The sequence below is a fragment of the Urtica dioica genome, chromosome 11 (assembly GCF_054948205.1).
Source record: "Urtica dioica subsp. dioica isolate 48M chromosome 11, U.dioica_male_clone48M_v1_H2, whole genome shotgun sequence".
NCBI lineage: Eukaryota > Viridiplantae > Streptophyta > Magnoliopsida > Rosales > Urticaceae > Urtica > Urtica dioica.
This window is the reverse complement of record NC_142766.1, coordinates 5590407-5614557: the sequence shown is the minus strand read 5'-3', so window position 1 is coordinate 5614557 and position 24151 is coordinate 5590407. Positions and strand designations below refer to the sequence as shown.

Genomic DNA, 24151 nt, shown 5'->3' with positions numbered 1-24151 from the left:
TTAATTGGCTAATTTGCTAATTATTTGTTAAAGGAATAAAGCACGTGTTGCCTTGAAGATATTCCAGTTTTCTTAATTCTTTTGATACACTTTTGCTTAACTCTAAAAATGTGCTTATAGCTCTAAAAATGAACCTAACAATGAAAATATGGGGAAAGAAAAAAAAAACCCACCCCATGCCAACATCATTATATAGAAAAGAGAGCAGCACAAATTAACATTTTATTTCATGCAGCAACGTAAAACTATATAATTAAAAGAAGCTGCTGAAACGTTGTAATATGTTCCTTGAATATTCAAAAAGCCAAAACTGTTGAAATATACCCAACAGCAAACCTGATAAATAGGAAACAAAAATCCAAAAAAAAAAAACAACTAAGCAGAGGGTTGCTGAGATGGCTGGGTTGTGAGACCGAATCCGTAGGGGAAAAGAGGATCATAATGTTGGTCTCCGACATTCATGGGAAGCTGGTCAACGTTCCTAAACCACGTCCTGGGAAGCTTCCCTGAAAAGCCATAGTCTCCGAAGAGCACGTCGGCGATCCCAAGCCCAGCCTCGGATCCCGGCAGCCACGCAGCCACCAGGGCCTCAATCTGCTGCATGTACGGCTCCATCAGGAGCGGCCGGCCCGAGACCACGACCACCACGCACTTGACACGTGTACACACCTTCGATATCACCTCCGGTCCCGGAGCAACCATGGTCAGGTTCAGGCTGTCTCCTTGAGTCTCCGCGTACGGAACCTCTCCAACCGCCACCACCGCGTAAGAGTAACCGCCGCTCTCGATCGACTCCTCTGCCGGGTTCTCGCTGAACACGATCTCTGTGTCCGTGTCCACCGCTGCTTCTATTCCGCTTAGGATCGTTGTTCCTGATGATGATTCACGTGATTCAAAAGAATGGTTTGATTATATATTTAAAAGAATATGAACTGGAGATCGAAGAGATTTGTACGTACCAACGGTCTGATTGTTGCCGTCAAAGCCCTGCCATTCGAGAGACCAGCCACCGCACTGAAACCCTAGATTGTTGGCGTGGCTTCCAGCGACTAAGATCTTCCCTGCTTTCTTGGGCAGTGGAAGAATCGGACTATCCGCTGACTCTCCGTTCTTCAGCAACACCAGCGACTTCCTTACGGCTTCTCTTGCCAGATCTCTGTGAGCCTAATCATCATCATCATCACGAGTACGTATATTATGTCACGTTATTGGTAAAAGCTATTATTATTATTATGAGTAAATTGATGTACCTGGCTCCCGAGTTGGTCAGCGAGGCTTTGTTCGGCCAAGGGCTGCTCAAACAAACCCATTGCGTACTTAACTCTGAGGATTCTTCTAACTGCGTCGTCGATGCGGGTCATCGGGATCCGGTTGTTGGCCACGTGGTCGGTCATGATCTCGATGAACTCCGTGTGGTTGAATGGAAGCATCACCATATCAACTCCGGCCATAATAGCCTTACGAACTGACTCCGGGTAGTTTGAATGCGAAGGGTACTCAATCTTATCCACACCCTGCCAGTCAGAGATCACAAACCCCTGCAAAATATACATACATAGCGGTGTATGTTAATATAAAATTTGTCATATATCATCGCATCGCACTCGATTATCATTATAAAGTGTACCCTGAATTTGAGTGTGTTTTTGAGGTAACCGGTGACGAGGTCATGATTAGCGTGCATCTTAACGCCGTTCCAGCTGGAATACGAGACCATCACGGTCGAGACGCCCTTCAGAATGGCGTGGTGATACGCCGGCATGTGGATGCTCGCCAACGTATGCCAGTCACTCACAGTGTTGTTCTCGTTTATGCCACGTGTCGTTCCTCCGTCTCCCACAAAGTGCTTTGCGCAAGCTGCCACTTTGTCCCTACACGTCACGCAGTTACCAAAATTCATAATAATCAATGTGACTTGTGGCTCAATCAACCAAAAATTTGATTATACCTTCCACCAACAAAAGGAACTCCTTTTCTGGAGTCCTTTGAAGGCTCGCCTTGGAGGCCGAGGATGACGTCAGTCATTTCTATGACCACGCTCGGGTCCTCGCTGTAGCTTTCGTAGCACCTCCCCCATCTCGGGTCTCGACACACCTAATTAAATTCAAATTCAATCACATAACATTAATTTTAAAAAAAATAATAATAAATTGAATGATGGGCTCAATTAATTACAGCTATGCAGGGTGCAAATGCATAATTGATGCCAGTTGCTCTAACTTCTAGTGCCGTAGCTGCTCCAATTTTTTTCACAAGCTCTTTGTCCCTGCAAAACCAACAATAATATTTAAAATTATTCCGTACCAATGCAAACCGTATAATATAATGACATGTTTTACCTTGTAGCGCCAAGGCCAATGTTGTGAGGGAAAAGAGTGGCTTGGTAGACGTTGTTGTGACCATGTACGGCATCGATGCCATAAATCATTGGGATTCCGAGGCGGCTTGAGAGCGAGCCAGACTGAAGCTCGTTGATTCTGTTGACCCAATCCTCCGGCGTCGCATGTGGGCGTGGCACGTGTCCACCCCCGCTCAGTATGCTTCCCAGCGACGAGTCCCTCAGAATTGAGACCGTTACGTTCTCCAGATCCAATTGGGCCATCTGACCGATCTTCTCCTCCAGTGTCATTCTGCCCATTAAGTCCTTGATTCGCCTGTTTATGGGCTTACTTGGGTCCCTATATGCCATGTAACTCTCTGCGCGCACTGATGAGACCCATAGGCTCAGCATCACTGCAAGGCCCAATAATGGGACTGGAAATTTATTTGCCATCTCTTCAATCCAATATCTGTGTCACAAATACAATCAAAATAAATTAGATATCTAATATATATATATATATATATATATGGAGTTCGTAATTTCGTATATACTTTTGTACTAATCATTCTTGATAAACTAAAAGTCTATGTGAGAAAAAGATTAAGGTATTTATAAAACCTTTTTTTTAAGGTAAGGTGTTTATAAAACTACTTGTTCAATTAAAAAAAAAAAAAGAAAAAAAAAAGATACATAGAGGATAAGGAAACTTAAAATTTCCTTAAGCGTAGGGCATGAAAAAAAATTAAGTAAAAACTTTTACAGAATTCTAAATTGCTTATGAAAAAATAAGTAGCTAGTCATGTGAGGAGGGAGAAAAATAAAAACATAAATTTACAAGTGGTGCGCTTTTATACAGAGGAATAGAAATGAAATAACAGCGAACACATGTATAATAATATAAAATTAAAAACCTTCAAAATCTATCTGATATTATCGAAAACAGATAATCGTTTGGCAATCAAAAGTCAGACCTGAAATGCGTGGTGATACGAATGGATATTCTTCTACCGAACTTGTTTTGGCATAAAATTTGAGGATTAAAGAGTATATATACGCCCAAGATGTAACGGTACTGCGAGGATTTTCAGAAAATAACAGAAAGAAAGAAAAAAATATATATATATAGATAAGGATATCTAGACCAGACAGTTTTATTTTACGGAACTAACAGCATATTTAAATTTCAAACCGCGGCATATAAACCGGAGGACGTTGCTGACAAACAAACCTCCAACGATATTCTTTAGCCAAAAGACGTTGTAATGCAACTAAAAAGAAAAGGTACGGGTCTTTAACTAATTTTATCCTAGCTTTTTTCCACTCCTTTGACGATGTCATCTGAAATAAAAAAAAATAATAAGAAAAAAAAGGAAGCAAGACTTAGAGTGTGACTGCTTTGAAATCATGCAATTTAATCATAATCAAAGAAATCCCATTAAAGTTCCTAAAAAATATCTAATTAAAGTAATCTCATTCTTAAGAATCCTAAATTACAATGTTTGGTCGAAAAAGGTAATATAATAATGTGTTTGGTTTCACAATATATTATAATGTTTAATATGAAAAAGACATATATATATACCCATTCATTAATCTTGAGCTAGATAAACCATGCAAAATTAATAATAATATAAATACAAATAATTAGCTTATTAAACCACCAAAAATAGAGGAATTGCTAGTTAACCAACATTTCATAGATTTTTGGTAAGTAGCCGTCAGCAATTATTTACACCATTGAAAACACGCAAATACCCAATAATTATTCATATTTGAGGCGGGAAGTTTCGATGGGTATTTACGTATTTTCAGCGGTGTAAATAAATGTTGGTGGCCATAAACTAGAAATTTACGAAACATTTGCTATATGACAATTTTCAACGTTCCATATAATTTATCCACCGGTCTTATAGGATAGACAATGAATTAAAGTATCGTTGTTTTAAGTAATAAATACAATATATTTAAGAAACGTGAAAGACAAAAAAACCTAATATACATTATGCATGTCGATTCATACGCCACTAATATTATCATCATGATCTTCATCATTGTTCTAGTCATCATCAGAATTAATATTATCATCGTTATTCGTATTGTCATTATCCTCCTCTGAACTCCGTGTGTGAAGTATGTACGAATCAAAAATCTCGTTGTCGTCATTTTTTTTCATAAAATTGTGAAGGATAGAACATGTTATAATAATCGTGCGCGGTAAATTCATATCATGATATGATTTTCCTTCTAAATTTTTTCAACAACATTTCCGTAGTTTAAATGCCCGCTCTGAAATTACTTAACGTGGTTAAGATGGCTGTTCAAGATTTAGGTTGACCAAGTTATTGAACAATTGATTGTTTTAAGCAGATTAATCAAGGTGATAAACAAGCAAACAACCAAATAGAATAGAAATAAAGAACAAGACAGTTGGTAACAATGTTCGGTATAAACAACCTACTCAAGGAGACTGACAGATCCAGGTAAAATCAATCCACTATAATCAATCAACCAAGGTTATATGATTATTAAGTTTGACAAAGCTCTCATTCGCAAACACCTCTCTCCTTTGGTTATCTCCAATGGATATGGATCCAAGCTCCCATCGGATCTAGAGACTCCCTCTCTATGCTTTACTTAATCTTCTCTCGAAGATCAATTACACGTCAATGCAACACACGATCTCACACTTAGTACGACGGTACAAAAGTTGTGAGTTGTTCTAGGCTTGTTGTCGATGAAGATCTCTGAACAAGTAGAACATGTAGAGAGACAAGCAAAGAACTATGGCGCCATGTATATGTCAAACAAAGAACCAAAACCACTGAAAAGAATACAAACCCTAGGTGGGATACACACACACACACACACACACACATATATATATAGTTTGGTTCTAAATCCCAGGAGGAAAGTCAAATAAAACGGATCCACCAAATCCAAGATCATGATCCCAAGAAAATCGGGTAACTAACTAAAACAGTCAGTTAATTAATTCTGCATGAGAAAAAAACGCAAATGCCCTGACATTACACTACCAGAAATATGGGATACAACTACAGTTTTTTTTTTTTTTTTTAACTCCAGTTTAGCCTTTTAATGGAGTCTTTGAATACAAACTACGGTCACCTTTTTTTATGCTTATATTAGACTCCAGTCGAATATAAAGCTGTAGAGAATGGTCTATTTTTCTCTACAGCTAATATAAAAAAGTAGTGGTAATACCCAAAAAATTAAAAATGATCAAAATTTCACCATTTTTAGATGGAGGGAAATTTCCCACAAAATTTTGGCACATTTACACTACAGTCAAAGGTAAAGAAGGAGTTGTAATACTTAAAATATAAAAAATTAACAAAATTTTACTATTTGAGTGTGGGAGGGAAATTTCCCACTACCAAAATTGGTTTCCCACCCATATGAAAAGTAAGAAAAAATGACTAAGTATTGGAAATATTCACATATACTTGTACACAACACGAGGAACTAAAACACCTGAAACATTTATTACCATATCTAATATTGCTCAAAAAAAAAAACATTCGAACAAGAACTTGACTCTCGTTGACCACCATCACTGACACCACCCAACATTGACCACCGTCGCAGCTTTGCCGGCGACACATCACAACCCAATAAAAACTTCTTCGACATCACATCACAACCCTTAAAACCTTGTTCTAGGTCTTCCAGTCATAATCCTAACGTCGTCGTCTTCGATCGGTATGAGCTTTTTTCCGTTCTTCATCAGTTTTGTTGCTCAATTTGGGGTTATTTGTGAGTTGAGAAATTTAGGGTAAAATGTCATAGAAATTTGGGGTTTATTTAAGGTTTCATAGTTTGTTGCTCGATTTGGGGTTATTTAGTAACAGATTTGAGAAATTTAGGGTTAATGTCTTAGAAATTTGTGGTTTATTTGAGGTCTCATTGCTTTGTTGCTCGATTTGGGGTTATTTGGGGTCTCATTGCCTGTTCTTACCTATTTGTAGATTAAGAATGCAAATTATCTAGTTTATTCAGTTTTGTGTATGTTTTCTTATATACAGAGATCAAACTCAGTCAACAATGGTTCGCATGAGTAAGTAAACTGAACTCTATGTGTGTGCTTGTGATTGCTAATTGAACTCTGTGTGTGTGCTTGTGGTTGCTAATTGAACTCTGTGTGTTTGGTTTATTATGTTTTAGAGGTTGGTCATGCTCATCAAAAGGTCTCAGGAGTGACAAAACGGATATTAGAAGCCGTTAAAAAGACTTCGAGATCTTCTGGTCGTGGGGATAGTTCCCGAGAAGCACACGTTGGTGATCCTAGTACAAAGTAAGTACTTTTATGCTTCATATGTCATTTACACATTTACAAAGTACAAAGTAAGTTCTTGTTGATCTGGTTGTAGAAATATTAGACTATTAGTTCATTTAATAAATTGATTTAAATAACACATTTTCACAGAATTAACAAGTCATGGTTAAATTCCGATAGACGCTCAAAAGAATTTGAAGATGGTGTTGAATCTTTCTTACAGTTTTGTAAAATTAACTTACCCAATTTGGAGTCCTTACGATGTCCATGTAAAAGGTGTGGAAATATGGGATCGCATTCTTTTGAAATCATCAGAGATCATCTTTTCTGTAATGGTATGGACCAAACATACGTTATTTGGACATGGCATGGTGAAAACATGGTCTGTAGTACAGACAAAAAGCTCATCCACCAACCAAAAGCACATACTTTTGGTGACTGCGATGATGCTTTTAATACCGTCGAAATGGTTAAGGCCGCTAATAATCTTCTGGAAAAAGATTCTGACATGTTTGTTGAATACATAGAAGATGCGAAAAGGCCACTCTACGACGGTTGTCTAAAATTTACTAAGTTATCAGCTTTAGTAAGATTGTACAATCTGAAAGTCAAACACGGGTGGAGCGATACAAGTTTTGACGAGCTGTTGATGCTGTTGGGTGACATGTTTCTGAAAGGAAGTCAATTGCCAAAGTCTATCTACGAGGCCAAGAAGACGTTGTGTACCTTAGGTATGGAATATGAAAAAATCCATGCTTGTCCTAATGGCTGTATTCTGTATAGGAAGGACAAGGTTGATTTCGATGTTTGTCCTGTTTGTTATGCATCTCGGTGGAAAATTCCAAAAGGGTCCATGAAACCTACAGTAGGTGTTCCAGCAAAAGTCTTGTGGTATTTCCCCCCAATACCCAGATTTAAAAGAATGTATGGTACGCCGGAAATAGCGAAGAATCTGACTTGGCATGCCAACGATAGAGAAGTCGACGGGTATTTGAGACATCCAGCTGATGCAGCTTCGTGGAAATTGATAGATAAGAAGTGGCCTGCTTTTTTAGATGAATCAAGGAATCTTCGATTGGCTGTAGCGGCTGATGGGATTAATCTGTATCGTTCTTTCAGTAGTCGGCATAGTACGTGGCATGTTACGTTGATAACATATAATCTTCCTCCGTGGCTGTGCATGAAGAGGAAGTATATCATGTTAACGTTACTGATATCGGGTCCCAAGCAACCGGGAAATGACATCGACGTCTACTTGGAACCCCTCGTGGACGAACTGAAACTGTTATGGAGCACAGGTATCGAAGTTTTTTATGCTCATTTAAAAGAGACTTTCACTCTTAGAGCCATTCTGCTATGGACAATAAACGATTTCCCAGCGTATGGAAATATGAGCGGTTGTGTCGTAAAAGGCTACAATGGTTGTCCTGTATGTGGTAAAGACACACATGGCTTGTATCTTCGTCATAGCAGGAAGGTCGTATACCTAGGTCATCGCAGGTTTTTGAATCGGCATCAACCTTTCAGAAAAGCAAAGAAGGCATTTAATGGGTCCCAAGAACTCGGTGATGCTCCTACATGCTTGTCCGGAACATAAGTCTTATAGAAGGTGACTCGTATTGGATATGTATACGGGAAATGTTCGAAGAAGAAGAAGGGTGAAGAAAAGGCAGATCCGATACTCCCTTGGAAAAAAAGGTCAATCTTCTTTGATCTTGAATATTGGGAGTTTCTTCCTGTGCGTCATATTTTGGACGTAATGCATGTCGAGAAGAATGTGTGTGAAAGTATTATAGGAACATTGCTTGATGTCTCGCACAAGTCAAAGGATGGTCTTAAAAGTCGCTTAGATCTTCAGGATATGGGCATCCGGACCAAGCTTCATCCATAGGTTGGTGACAAGAAAACATATTTGCCTCAATCAACCTACACATTGACGAAGGAAGAGAAGAAAAGGTTCTGCAATCTGTTGTCAGTGCTCAAAGTGCCCGATGGCTACGGTTCCAACCTTAGAAACTGTGTGTCGATGGAGGAGTTAAAACTGTTTGGATTGAAATCACACGATTATCATACGCTTATGCAACAGATTCTTCCACTCGCATTACGAGGATTGCTGGATAAGAAGGTCCGAACCACAATAACAAGAGTCTCTCGCTTCTTCAATGCGATATGCAGCAAAGTTGTCTATGCTTCCAAACTGGCAAGCCTTCAAGAAGAATTTACAACAACTATGTGCCTCTTGGAAAAGTATTTTCCACCATCTTTTTTTGACATAACGGTTCATCTAATGATACATCTAGTACGAGAAGTTCAATTTTGTGGACCGGTTCGTCTAACTTGGATGTATCCACATGAACAGAACATGAAAGTTATGAAAGGTTACGTGCGCAATCGCAGCCGACCAGAAGGTTGTATTGCAGAATGTTACATAGTTGAAGAAGGTATGGAATATTGCTCGGAGTACTTGACTTCTGTAGAATCTGTTGGTGTTCCGTCCACGAGAAATGAATCGGGTGTAGATGTTGGCAAACCAATCTCTTCTGGAAGAGTGCATACACCTAAACAGATAGAATTGGAGCAAGCACATCTTTTTGTGGTGGAGAACACTATTGAAATCAGTCCGTATATAAAGTAAGTAAATAATATTTTTTTTACTTCATATGATATATGTTTTAAGACAAATGGTGACATGTTGATATGCTACTTAGGAAGCATATGGAGTACTTGCTTGAATGTAATCCAAGTAAAGTGAAGGACCAGAAATGGCTTCAAGATGAGCACAATCGATCATTTACCAATTGGCTCCGTGACAAAGTATATGTTCATTATACAAGAACTAGTAACACAAAATCAATAAGTGTGTTATTTTTTTAAAAAATTTCTATAGGTTGCTCTTGATTTGGAAGAGTCTAGAGTTTCGGTATCACAGACATTAAGGTGGATGTCACATGGACCGAAAGCACACGTTCTTTCCTACAGTGGATATATAATCAACGGATTTCGTTTTTTCACAAAGGACCGTGATGACACAAGTTCTGTTCAAAATAGCGGTGTCGCAGTAATGACTGAGACAATGCAAGTGTGCAGCTCAAAGGACAAGAAACCAATTGTTTCAGACATGACATTATTTGGGACTATTCAACAAATATGGGAGTTAGACTATTTCGTATCCAAAGTGGTGGTCTTCAAATGTAAATGGGTTGACAGTTCAAGGGGTGTTAAGGTAGATGATGGATTCACAGTGGTTGATCTTTCAAAGACTGGTCACAAGTCAGATCCATTCATTTTGGCAGACCAAGTCAAACAAGTTTTCTATGTAGAAGACGGAATGGATACGTCGTGGTCAATTGTGATACCGAATTTGAAAAATGACTTTGCTAGTCCAATACCAGACGATGATGTTGATTATGAAGCTCCTGCCACCGAACTATTCTCTGATGCAGAGTCTTCAGATTCGACAGATGACGAAACATGTTTGCAAATAGATGAAGAGGGTACTTAGATCGATAATGACTAGTGCGAGGAAGAAGTGAGAAAACTTAATTAACATGTTTATGTGTGTGTGTGTGGGACTGTTTCATAATTAATACTGATGTATATTGTTTGTGTATGTCTGTACGTGTATAATTCTGATTCATAACCTTATTGTGTGTAGGTGTAGTGTACCTGTGGTTGATGCAAAAGATGAAGACAAATCACATACATCTCCAGCAAAAAAAAGGACAAGAAGGGCATGTATAATTGAGGAAAAAAACACTGGCAAATCAGAGGCACTGGTCCGTTTAGAGGAGGAAAAGACGACACAGCAGTGGCACCGCAACCAAAAAAGAAGAAAAAATCTGGACCTGTAGTTCAGGAAAAGGAAAAACAAACATCAGTGCCAAATGACTGTACAACAGTGGAACCAAAAGCAAAAAAAAGGACATCAAGGGGACCTACTCTTCTTACCAAGGTTGTTATAGCTAGAGCAAATGGTGTGGTGAAGCCAATAACTTACAATGACCTTGGACAAAGCATCGGTGACACAAACTCAGAAATGCAAAGCTATGTAGGTGTTGTTGTGCGATCAACTGTACCCATTGAGATCAAAAATTGGCGTTCGGTATCAACTGAGCTCAAGGAGAAAGTGTGGGATCAAATCAAGGTAAAGCCATGTTCTGATTCCATTTAAAAACTATGGTGTCGTATTCCATATGTAATACTCGTGCTTTTTTTATGCAGACATCGTATGACGTGCCTTTCGAGGGTAAGAAGGCTATATTAGCATCTGCATGTACAAAGTGGAGACAGTTCAAGTACAAGCTGGCAACCAATTACATCAACAACTATGTTGACAAGCCACGCATGTTTGCAAAACCGCCACCGGCGTATCCTTTTATTACGCAGAAATCTTGGAAGATTTTTGTTGCGAAACGTCTCTCCGATGACTTTAGAACTTTGAGTACAGAACAGTCTAACAAGTCAAAGAAGATCAAGTATCGGCACCACCTTTCTAGGCGTGGATTCGCAAACGTAGCAGCTGACTTGGTGAGTATTGAAGTTGATTTATGTGCATCAGATTGTTTTTTATATTGATATTGTGAAGTTGTTTTAGTATGTGGATTGTTTCATTTCCTGCTCTATTATAGTCTAAGGAAAGGGGTGGCACTGGTAAACCATCTCGAAGTGAGCTTTGGAAGATCGCTTATGCAAAAGGCAGTGCTGCAGAGGATGAAGAGATTAGCTCATTTATAGACAATCTGGTTAGAATAAATAATTGAACTATTTTTTTGTCTATTTGGTTAGTCAAACTTAACTTACCTATATGTTTGTATACTTGTAGGATGATTGTACCAAAAAGATTACGGATGGGGCTGTTTCTTTAAACCCGAAGGAAGACGCTCTCACATTAGCGTTGGGAAATAAAGACCGTGGTGGTTTGGTAAGGTGTATTGGGCATGGCGTTACTCCTTCAAAGTACTTCAACACTCCAAGGCAGAAAAAAACAAGCGCTGTCCTGCAACTCGTCTTAGAGGAGCAAAAGAAACTGACAGAGGCTCATCAACGAGACGCCGATGAAAGACGAATTTTACTATTACAAATCAAGGAACTTCAAGTGGAAAACATGAAGTTAAAGGCTGGCGATAACTTCAAAAGCTCTCTTCTTCAATCAGATAAGGGTAGTTGCACAGCCAAAAAACCAAATCTACACTTCTCCGATGACAAGGAAAATTGCAGTGACGAACAAAAACTCTACCAGGAAGAATGCGATGATATTGAACTGATCGGGCGTAGAGATTTCGCCAACGGAAAGGTAAAAATGACCCCTGTTTTGGTTCTTAATTAGTTAATTGTTAAAATTTACTAAACTAAATTCTGTTTTTTTGAAGGAACAACCATGTAAACTAGCTGTGGACAGCATTTCTAATGTTGTTGCTTATGGTAAAATTTGTTCTGAAACTGCGACCAAAGGAACAGTTTGGGGAATCAAATTGGGGGATGAAGTTGTACGTGTCCATGTAGATATGTGCGTTGATGAGAAGGCTATATCTCCAATGCGAATGGGTAAACATGAATTGACTATCAAAGAAGTAGTTGGTAATCAAGTTCCGTGGCCTAAGAATATGGTTACAATTGAGAAATCCAAGGTAATCACTCAACTAATTCTTACGTGTTGCTCATTTTTTTTAAAATTATGGAGTCTAGAATATCCAATACGTGTTTCTTTTCAGGTGGTAACACCCGTTCGTAGGTCTCCCAGGAAAAAAACCAAACAGATATGGAGTCTAGAATATCTCAAGACTAATGTTGCTAAAGTCATGGGGAACGACAACTCAATATCTTTTCCCTTGGACGAGAATATTTTTGGCAAAGATCGAGTTCTATATATTCTTCGTGATGATATTATGGTATTTTGTAGCATGGAGTGGATCACCTCGAGCTGCATTGTTCTGTACATGAGGTAATCTTTTCAATACTCATTGATCTATTTCAAATATATGTATATTTTAGCCACATCATAATGAATCTTTGCTTTATGTGAATTAGCTACTTGTATCAGAAGATCATGAGCATGAAAATTGGATCTATGTATGCGTTCATAGATCCAGTGTCTTTGAATATGGGGACCAGTGGACAAAAATCTGACCTTATTGCCAACAGAATGGAGGGTTGTGGTGTTGGTCAACTATTCTTAGCTCCTTTCAATCCCGTGTAAGTATATTTACATGAGTATATTGTTATATGTTTTGAGTATTTATATGATTTCATTTTTCGTTGGACGGTGCTTAGACGGTTAATACATTGTTTACGTGGATTCAAAAATCATTGGACGTTGCTTGCACTCGACCCGCATAATGATCGAGTTTATTACTTTGATTCTCTTGCTCGTAAACCTGGAAATGATATCAAAGCTGTTATTAATACGTGAGTTCACACATTGATCGACTTCTTCATATTTATGGATCTTACATAGTTATACATTACATATATATCATGACATGTGTATTTCTGTACGTAGTGCTATGAAATTATTCAACTCGAAAGCCAACAAAACTATGAAGAAACAAGCTACATGGGAAGTTGTTAAGGTATGTTTAAATTTTGTAGCTAGTCAGATTTTGTGCTTGGGATTGAATATGAAATTGGGTTGAGCTACTGTGTGGATTGAATCTGAATTTTGTAGCTGACTCAATCATTGGTTGTTAACTTACTTTTTTCTGTTTGTCTAGTGTCCTCGACAACCGGGCGGAACAGAGTGTGGATATTATGTGATTAAGTACATGGAAGATATCATTGGCCATCACCTAATCTCGACTGAAGCTAAAGTAATTGCTTAGCCTTAATCTTTTTTTTTTTTTTTTCTGGAAAAATACAACCTTAATATAGTTATAAGCTTGTTTGTTTACTTGATGTGGTTAAGTAATTTTCATTTTTTTCATCGTTAATATAGTTCGATGGAATACGTAGCTATACTCGAGACGAGCTCGATGTGATGTGCCAAGAATGGGCTGCCTACCTTCAAACTTTGTATTAGGTAGTGTTCTGGACACTATCAAACTGTTTTGTATTTTATGTAGAATCATGATATCACTTGGATGGATTTGCTTTAGAATTGTGTGATATTTGGCACTTAGTATGCATGAAGCAGGTACTGTAGATTGTGTGATGAAGCAGGGACGTCTTTGGATTTAGGTATTGTGGTTTTGTAGCATTACAATGCCTGTACTAGTATGGATATGTTGATGAATTTGGTACTTGGTATGATTGGTATGAATTTGGTACTCTTGTAGGATTATTCAGGATATATGGTTGGATGTAAATCTGGTACTTATGTGGATGTGTTTTTGGTACCATTTGGATGTGTTTTTATGCATGTTTGTGTTTTGGTACAAATATAGGTACAAATTATACAAATTAGAAGATTGAACCATTTTAATTCAATATATATTTTTATACAAAATATTGCATTCACAGATATTTTACTACATAATTCAAATGTAGTTAAATGATGACGTTAAGTTCAACTCCAATTAAAAGAAAGTAGTCTAAGCTAAATCACACAAGAGACTACAAACGTAAACTGGAGTCTTAAGTGCGTAAACTGAAAACTACAATTTATAAATGTAGTCTTAAAGCTAAATATAAATATCTATCTTCCTAGACTACAACAATACGCAGTAGTCTAAGATAAAAACATGAACCACCTCAATTTTTCAACTACACCTAAAAGATGTAGTCTTCAACAAAAAAGACTGAAGTCATAGACAAAGAGATAAGACTCCAGTGCAATAGATGCCATAAAAACGCCGTAGTATGTCCAACTCAATTAATTATAACTACTTTTTAAGGCTGTAGTGTTTATTGACTCAAAATTTGAACAACTACATTATAAAAATGTAGTCTTCAACAGAAAACACTGGAGTCATAGGCAAAGAGATAAGACTCCAGTGCAATAGATGCCACAAAAACGCCGTAGTCTGTCGAATTGACTCAATTAAGACTACTTGTTAAAACTGTAGTTTTTTTTATCTTATGTAATTGAGTTCTATATAACTACAGCATAACGATGTAGTATTTATAGATGCCACTAGTAAGACTACATCTAAACAATGTAGTTATATATTTTAACTACAGTCTTATAAAACAGATACACTGCGGTCAAACACTGGAGTCATAATCAAAGAGATAAGACTCCAGTGCAATAGATGACAGTCAGTAAACTGTAGTGGATTTAAAATGACTACAGCGTTCGGCAGTAGTTAGAGGCCAAATTTCTGGTAGTGTTAAGTTGCTTGAACAACTTGTAGACGCTCCTGCTTGAACAACTAGGTTACAATTTGTTTCACCAATACACTACGCCATAAAGATACAACACACTCAATTACAATTTTTTTTTGCATATGTTTTGTATTAGAGTACTCTTCAATAGTTTTGGTAGGATGTCTGTGGGGGTATTAAAAATAAACTTTATTATTTATTGGGCTTCAGTTCGACTAAAGGCCCAATAAATTATCCAGTCCGGCTCGAGTAGGGAAAGCCCAAGCCCATTCTGCAGAGAAGTGATCCAGTTCATCCGTGCTGATCCAGCCAAGTAACTAAGTCGTGGTCAACCCGCAATCTTGCCGAGAATATCAGATCTAAGACTTGACCAGTCCGCGACATGGCGAGGACAGGCTGATCAACACGTGTCCAAGAGACGATAATTTCTTCACATATAAATAACAACCGTTGTATTCATTTGAGGATACACAAGCTTTCGCTCTATATTATGTACTTATTCAAATTCTTTAAATCTGTTGTTGAGCTCGCCTACTTGAGTTCGACACTTCGCCTCTTTGTAAGCAGCTGATACCAATAAAGATTATTCTTTTAATATTTTGTATTAATATTCATTTTAATTAAATATCGCTTGTTTCTTATACGAAATCTTTTTGAGACCCATCAAATAAATCAAATAAATATATCTTTAATAATATTTGTGATTGTTGAGATTTCGACATCAACAATGTCTCCAATTATGTCAAACAATATTTTTATCCTCTGTAAGGTGTCCAAAAAATTATCGTCGTTAGATATCTAGTAGCATTACATAAGTAATAATACCCTATATAGAACCGTAAATAGTATATTATTATGCAAATTATAGTGTGTTGGACCCATACATCATGTGGTCTAGATATTGCATCTCATAAAACTCTTAAGTTTGCTAAAGAACTCTCCAATCGTGGCATTACGAAAATGAATTACATATCATGCTAACATACTCTTAATATATTTGTCGTAATTTCATTCATTTTAGATCGTTACATGAATTGTGATCTAGTGCTCATATTCAATTCTGTGACACAATTAATTTAGTAGTCTCCAAATCAACTAAGCAAATAGCGTCCGTAAAACAAATATAATTTAAACCTAATATGAAAGAACTTCTATTTTTCATCTCTCACACTTTCCCTAAATAGCTATGTAATTTTGATTAGAAACTTTAATCGAACCACGAAACTGTTTGAAGTACGCTTCATCAACTTATAATTACATCATGTGCCAAAAATGTCAGAAGAGTTGAGACAATTTCATGAATAATTTTCATATTCTTTGTGTCTCTTGGTTAGCCATGCGTCTTGAGAGTTACATATTAACTGAAAAATGCTTTTCTTTTTTTGTGAGAATGGTGTCTCTACATAAATCGTCGTTTAAAAATCAAACTCATCCATACCTATTAAAATTTGACATACTAAAAAGAGTAAATGTTTGAGTGATCAAACATCGAGTGCAAAAGATTCAGTCAAACATCTTCGCCATGCCGAGATTGGATTGTGAACCTCTGCCATGTGCATCAAAGGACAAAATCACCAATCCATGAACTCATTCATTTACAGCCCTAAAATCGTCATCGTCAAAATTCGAAGATATGATTGTGGATCTCTAGTCTCATCATATATGAGAGAGAGAACGAGATGTATTAATATTGTTTTTAGTTCTGGCGGGAAATGAAAATGTGATGTGTTAATTTGAAGGTTAGTAGAGATGAGGGAATTTTAGTTCAATCATATTCAAAATACTCAAACAAAAGTTATGTTGGAAAAAAAAAGCTTAGTATCAATTGACTTGAGAATTGTTTACCACTTTCGAAAAGACAATAATCATTACTGTTAAAAGGCAAGTCACATGAATTAACATAAGACGGGCACACTAGCTGCCAACATCTAGATCAATTAATCTATCGACATCTATTATTCACTATATACTTTAATTTAATTATTGCTACAAACCTTTTGATCATTTTTCTCTCTTTAATTAATCTGTGTACGATCTTGTTTTTTTGGAGACAGTCGTACCCCACTAATTAGGAAATCAAATTTACTTTATTAATATTGCTGCATATCTAGGGATACGTGATGCAATCGTACCTACACTAAATACACACATTTACCATTAGGATTTAATATCACTTAAAAAATTAATTATTTTATACTATTTATAGAATTCTAATTATTTAAGTATAAAAGATACATCGGAATTCGTGTCTAATTCTCTTATAATAGAGCAATGCTATTTGTCCAGACTCGTGAACCGTGACGATCCACTCACGTGTTGACACGTGGCAGTTTGTTGCCACGTGTCAACACGTGAGTGGATCGTCACGGTTCACGAGTCTGGACAAAAATCAATTCCGCTTATAATATGATACATTTCTCTTATCTTAAATCATATATTCTATCTTTTAATAATTAGATCTTTTATGCTAAAATTTTATAATGTAAAAATTTAAATAAATTATATCTCGAATCTCCTATAAATATAAGTATATAAATATGTCCAAGGCAAATTAGTCTTGTGGGATACTGATAATGACGCACTAAAACGTTCAGTTGATTTGCCTTTTAAATTAGTCAGAAATAAAAATATATATTACGTGATATGATCTGTCAAAAAATATTAAAACATAAATCTTATATATGTTGATAAAATCAGTCAATTTATCCATTCACGCAAATGCATGAATTTTGTAGTTTTGTTGCTCTGTAAAGTTTCAATCTTTGTTGATAAATTCGATAGGTCTCTTTTGAAGTTTGAACTTTGAAGTGATCATTGCACGGGCTTAGACACATGAGCCTTAGCGTGTGTATACCAAGGATCGAAATACCGTTATCGTTACAGTTCCGAGCCTTCGAATTTACTGGTAACCGCTCGTATCGTAAAGGAATACCGGGGGAAGCGAGAAAAAAAAAGGAAACCGGTACCGTTGAACTTACCGTTACCGTAGAGGAATACCGTCAAATACCGGTATTTACCGAGGAGAATTCAGAAAGAAATATACAAAAAAACATACAAAGTACGTAGATTATATAATTATGTGAAAAAGATTTAATTGTAATAAAAGTTAATGATTATTTTGCAAAATTAACAAAATCTTTGTTATTTAGCAAAACACAAATTTGCTCATGACCAACCCAAATTAATTGGGCCCATGGGCCAAAGACAAAAAACAAAAACTAAACCTAGAGTTTATGACTTTATTCTACTCTCTCCCCACATTCAGACCTCCATCATCACCGCCTCACTCCCTCTCCCTCACTGAATGTCTCTCGCTCACACCCTCTCCTCTGCTCGCTCTCTCTCCAAGCCGATCGCGCCTGACCGTCACCACCACTCACTCCCTCTCGCCGCTCCCTCTCTTCTCCTCTCCTCCGCGAGCGCCGAGAGCCCAGCCGCACCGAGACCCCGCGAGCGCCGAGCGCCGAGAGCCCAGCCGCGCCGAGACCCCGCGAGCGCCGAGCGCCGAGAGCCCAGCCGCGCCGAGACCCCGCGAGCGCCGAGCGCCGAGACCCCGCGAGCGCCGAGCTCCTCTCTCCTGTGCCGAGCGCTAGACCCCGCGCGCGCGCCTTCGCTGGTTCGCGCGACCAGCCGCCGCCGGTCCAGTTTACCCGGAACCACCGGAAAGTTCCGGTTTTGGTGGTTCCGGTGCCGGGGAGCTCCAAAAAGGGGGAACCGGACCGGTTCCCGTCCGGTTCCCCCGGTTTTTAAATCCTTGGTGTATACACCCTCAGCTTTTTTAAATAGTAAATTTTACTCATTAAAAATTAAAAAGAAAAATGGATTAAGCTACTTAAAACATTAAAATTGCAATCTAATCAACGTCTCAAATGTATTGAAAATATTATCACATTTGATGATTGTCTATTGTTAAAAAAAGGGTACAAAATACCTTATAGCTATGAATTTTAGCGCAATTATACGACCAACATTTAATTCAAGGTAAACTCATTTATTTTGCACAATTTTTTTTCTTCCTAATTTGTAGCCAATTTATTTACTCTTAAACGTTATTTGATATCAATGTTTACTTTATAATTAAATTCACAATATTAATAATTTATTATATAAATCCCCTTGATTATGGATTAGTTATTTTTTAAATTTTCAAAGTAACAAATATGATTATAGTAAGAAATTGACAATTATTCTTTATTTCCCAATTTATCATTGATTTAGTTATTAGGTTTATATTCATACGTCCAACTTTCATATGTATTTCAAAATTTTGAACGATTGTTTGAGAGGGTCTCTTTGAACGTGGGCTATCAAAAATTCTCTTTGGTAAGATGTAGTTTATAATGGTTTATTTTGTTCATGATCATTGACCATTATTATTCATTTCCGAATTTATCATTGATTTAGTTATCAAGTTTATACTCATACGTTCAACTTCCATATGTATTTCAAATTTTTGAGCGATTCTTTGAGAGGGCCTCTCTGATCACTGGGCTATTAAAAATTCTCTTTGGCAAGATTTGATTTATAATGGTTTGAATAAATCCCATTTTTACCCCATGGATTCGTACCTCGGTTACATTTCGCCCTCTCTACTCGAAAATGTTGCATTGAAAATCTCTTAACTAATGGTGATATTACACGTTGCCACTTCTGTCTAATTTTGGACGTTAAATGTCACGTTTTTTTATTACGTGAGATTTAAAATATGTGCAATTATCAATATACCTTCGTTTTATTATTTTTATAATAATAAATAAAAAAAAACTCTTCTTTCTCTTCTCTTCTTCTCGCTCTCCTTCTCCGAGACATGTCCCCTCCATTTCTTCTTCTTTATCTTCTCTCCTGAACTAACCCTCCTACCGAAGCATTGATGGCATTATTGCTCGCCTTTCCAGAGCTTCCCATATGAAAACACAAAGAAAGCTCCAAATCGCAACACCAATAGCAATACGAACTCTGCTCTTATTCACCGACATCCCGTTATAGTACTCATGAGCTCTCTCCTTTTCGAGCGCAAGAGCGTGAGCGAGGTTGAGCCTGAGACCGTCATTAATGACAGCCTTGTATCTCAACACCAAGTCATGATTGTTTCTGATTATGGCCTCTGCAACTTCTCGGGCTTTATTCAAAAGTCGGTCTGCTTCGACGAGATGGTTCACGACCCTAATTTCTCCCCCAATTCTGTACTCAGAGGCGTCGCTGTCAACAACACTTTGCGCGCTTTGTTGGCTCCGATTGTACGGGACAGCTTCTGAGACAGACCCCACGATAGAAATATCCCAAATATGGCGTGAGTGTCGACGAACTTGGCTCCTTTGGCCGCGATGACGATGTCACAGGCGAGAGCGATCTCGAACCCCGCCGTGACGGCGAAGCCTCCGATCCCTCCGACGATCGGTTTCCGACACCGCTCCATCTGCGCCATCGGATCAGCCTCGCGCCGGAGAAAATCGCCACGCGGATCGAATCGTCGCGGTCCAGAGCCTTGAAGTCCTGAGCGAGGTCTTTCATCATCGCTCTGGTCAGCGAGTTGAGCGACTTAGGGCAGTTGATTGTGACGAAGGCTATCCCGTTGGGTTCGATCTTCACGAGGATCAGATTTTGGTCCGCCATTATTAGGGTTTCGAAGCTCTAAAAACCCAAATGGAAATAAGAAAACCTTAATTTTCAAAGGGAAAACAGGGATTTCCATGAGTTCTTACCTAGCTGAATCACCGAAGCTATCAGGTGAAAATCACTTCCCTCCGTCCATGGATTCACGGCGGAGCTTTGATGAACAATCAAAATCGAACTGATATAATAACAATTTGATAAACAATTTTAAATATTAAAAGTATTTAGAATAACCAAATATACTATTATACCATTTAAAATTATGCCATGTCATCAATACGTGATGACTTAACGTTCAAATAATGACGGAAGTGGGGCCTTGTAACACGTATCTAAGTTTTGAGTTGAATTTTGCAACATTTTCGAGTCCAGAGGGCGAAATGTAACGAAGGTACGAGTCCAGGGGTAAAAATGAGATTTATTCTAATGGTTTATTTGTTCAAGTTCATGTTTACTTTGTTTCGTATTTACTTGTGATGTTTTTTGGTTTCCCAGATTGTTTTTCATTAATTGTTGTTAAATTTTGTTAACTTTGATTATCGTTATTTATTTATGTTTATTTTTGTTAATAAACTATACGTTGAACAGAACATAAAATACATTAACTGTTTTAGCTGTATCTTTTATTTGTTATTCATTAACTCTAATAAAGGATTTCTTGCAAGACTCGAAGAAGATACCAACTAGAGATTTGGAATTTGTTTGGACAGTGAGAGAAAGTGAAGATAATTCGGTGAGAGAAAGTGAGAATTTGGATTATTTTCAAATATTTGTTATTAAAGATTTCTTCCACTTTTACGCATGTCTAAGGATTTCAATAAATTCTATGCAATATTTAATTTCTTTCCTTTTCTTTTATTTAATAATGACTTTTCATTTTAATTTTAATTTTTAAATTGTTAAACGTTATCTATGCCTTTATTTAACTGATTTCGTTGAGTATTTATTGAAGAATCTGTTAACGTAGGTTAGTGGTTAGTTTTTACGATTTCGCTGCGTAAGGAGTAATTCGGATATTTTTCATACGTTAATTTTAGTAAATGTCTAATTTATAAAATAAATGAAACGTTGGCTATTTTCTTAATTTTTTTAAATTGGTTAGATAACTAAAACACCCTATTAAAAATTACTCTTTAGCCTTTGATTATTTTATTTATTCATACAAATTTCTAAGGAATTAAACCACTAAAATTGAGTGAATTGCTATATAACAAATTTTAGTTAATTGTAGATAAATAATTATTCGGATCATGTGTCATCGTCTGGACAATTCGAATATTCCATATATACCTCTTAAGTACAAAAAAAAAAAAAAAAACACAGACACACACACACACACACACACACATATATATATATATATATATATATATATATATATAAGATATATAAATAATTTAACATGTAGCTTCTTGTTCGTTTTTAATTTTAATTTTTTTTTCTATTTCTTTTAGATGAGGCTTCTTGTTCGTTGAAGGTAATTAAACTCTTTAGTATTTTTCGTATTTATAGGTTACTTTAAATATCAGGAACTATAAAATTATTTCGTATTCTCTTTTATAGATTATATCTCACTCTTATGCTTTAAAAAAATTTCCAAATAATATCAAATGCTCTTTAGGAATTATTCCTAAAGCATAATTATTTTCTAGTGTTTTTTTTTTCTAATTATATAATATGAGTTATTTATTCGTAAAGTATAACAACAAATGTCACGACTAAACAACTGCTTTTAATGATTTTTTTTTCTCATACGTTAAATGGTTCATATTGGATAATCGAAAAAACACTAGCAAATGATCATACTTTTATGTATATTGCGCCAAAAATAAGGAATATATACTAAGACAGATGGACAGACTTTGATTGTTAATGTGTCGTTTAAGTATCATTACGACACACTAACCAGGGTCGCTATGATGGTCAAAATAAGACTTAATCTAAATTCTGAAGTGGTCACCAACTTCTAGGTTGTATTACGTACCGAGTTCTTTGACTCATTCATTAATGGCTCCTTGAAGATGCCTAAATACTTATGTCTTTGGAATTCGGGATATAATATGAATGGGTAGTGATCCACAGATACGGAATCTAGCTTTCCTGAAAGAAGGTCAATGTTCACTCACCTAAGGGTTGATTCCAGAACCAATTGATTGTGCACACGTTCGTAGTTACGTACGAAAGAATCTTTCGCTGGGGAACCAACGATGCTTCATATATGTATCAAAAAATGTATAATAGAATAATTGACCTTTTTCGATACGAATTGAACCTAGAAGATTAAGCTCATGAACTGACTATATCAATGGACACTCTTACGATGAGTAAAACATAATTATAGTTATAAGAAGAGTACAGTCTCGGCTCATGTTGTAGAGTGAGGCCGAGATTGACGAATCGTTAAAATATGAGAAATGAATTTTTCGTCTATTTACTTGGATTTGTGGGAGTTTCTATTACTAGGTCCATAGTCCTAGAGTCGTCTCTGATAAAGATGAATAAGAACTCTAAAGTAAGAATAAGAATTATTGTTTACAATCTCGTAGTTGTATATTTTCTAGCAGCATTATTTCAAAAAATTATCTTTTGTCGAATTAATTATATATTGTTAAATCAAATATTTATTGTTAGAACAAGTATTTAATCAATTGAATTTTAAGTCGGGTCTATCAGACACTGTATTAATTCGAAATTCGTAGGCCCAATACTAACTAAAGTTGGCGCCTACTTTAGGGTTTTAATACCAAATATTCTCTCTTTAATTAGTTGTTAGATTTGTTGAAAATGAATCAATTAACTAAATACTGAAGAGAGAGAATAATAATGTTTGATATATTCTCTCTCCATTAAATAAAGAAATAAGATATTGTTTTTATTAATCTCTCATAATAATTAATTTCCTATTATCTAGGAGAGAATAATGGTTGAGATATTCTCTCTCCCATTAAATAAGGAAACAAGATATTATCCTTCTTAATTAGTTTCCCAATATCTAAAAGAGAATAATTGTTGAGATATTCTCTCACCATTAAATAAGGAAATAAGATAGTGTCATTATTATTCTCTCATAACTAGTTTCCTTAAATCTAGGAGGAAAATAAGGAAATTTAATATTATAGATTCTATATTATAACTTAAAAAAAAATTAATGAATAGCTCTCTCTCAAAAAATGGGCTTTCTCTTTTGATTCCTGGGTTGCTGACCTAGGAACTTGGGATAATTTCCGATTGATCCCCTGGAGGGTGGTTTCCTCTGCAAACCAGGTCTCCGACGCAAGATGAATAGCTCTTCTCCAAGCTCCGGCGACCTATCGAAGGGAGAGGAGGAGGGGTTACCAGATGGAATGGAACAAACTCTGTCCTTATTAGCTTCAGAACTCTCCATTGATGAAAACCCCCTTGCTCACCCAGGGAAGAATTCTGATGAGGAAATTCTGATGGCTAAGATTATCTCGAAGAAAGCAATGGGTAAATCGACCCTCGTCGCGGTCTTGTCCAGAGTGTGGCGTGGGTCTGGTAGATGGTCAGTGAAGGAAGTCCTGCCTGGTCTCTTTACGCTGCACTTTGCTCTGAAGAAAGATAGGGAAACCTTCATTGCTCGACGCCCGTGGACCATCAAGGGGGCTCAGATGGTGGTTAAACCATGTCCTACGCTTTTGACT

General features: G+C 36.8%; 1 protein-coding gene and 1 pseudogene across 1 annotated transcript; both read right to left on the bottom strand.

The window, feature by feature from the left end:
• Positions 1 to 375: 375 nt before the first annotated feature.
• Positions 376 to 2773, bottom strand: LOC149380842 (uncharacterized). Its single transcript, XM_089601221.1, has 7 exons — positions 2340 to 2773; positions 2176 to 2266; positions 1949 to 2094; positions 1628 to 1871; positions 1251 to 1538; positions 960 to 1164; positions 376 to 872 (listed from the first exon to the last, which is right to left on the bottom strand). Exons 1-7 carry the CDS (start codon positions 2771 to 2773, stop codon positions 376 to 378), a joined length of 1905 nt encoding a protein of 634 aa, XP_089457347.1.
• A 16959-nt stretch (positions 2774 to 19732) lies between these two features.
• Positions 19733 to 20489, bottom strand: LOC149380841 (putative enoyl-CoA hydratase 1, peroxisomal pseudogene; annotated as a pseudogene).
• Between the last annotated feature and the right edge of the window lie 3662 nt (positions 20490 to 24151).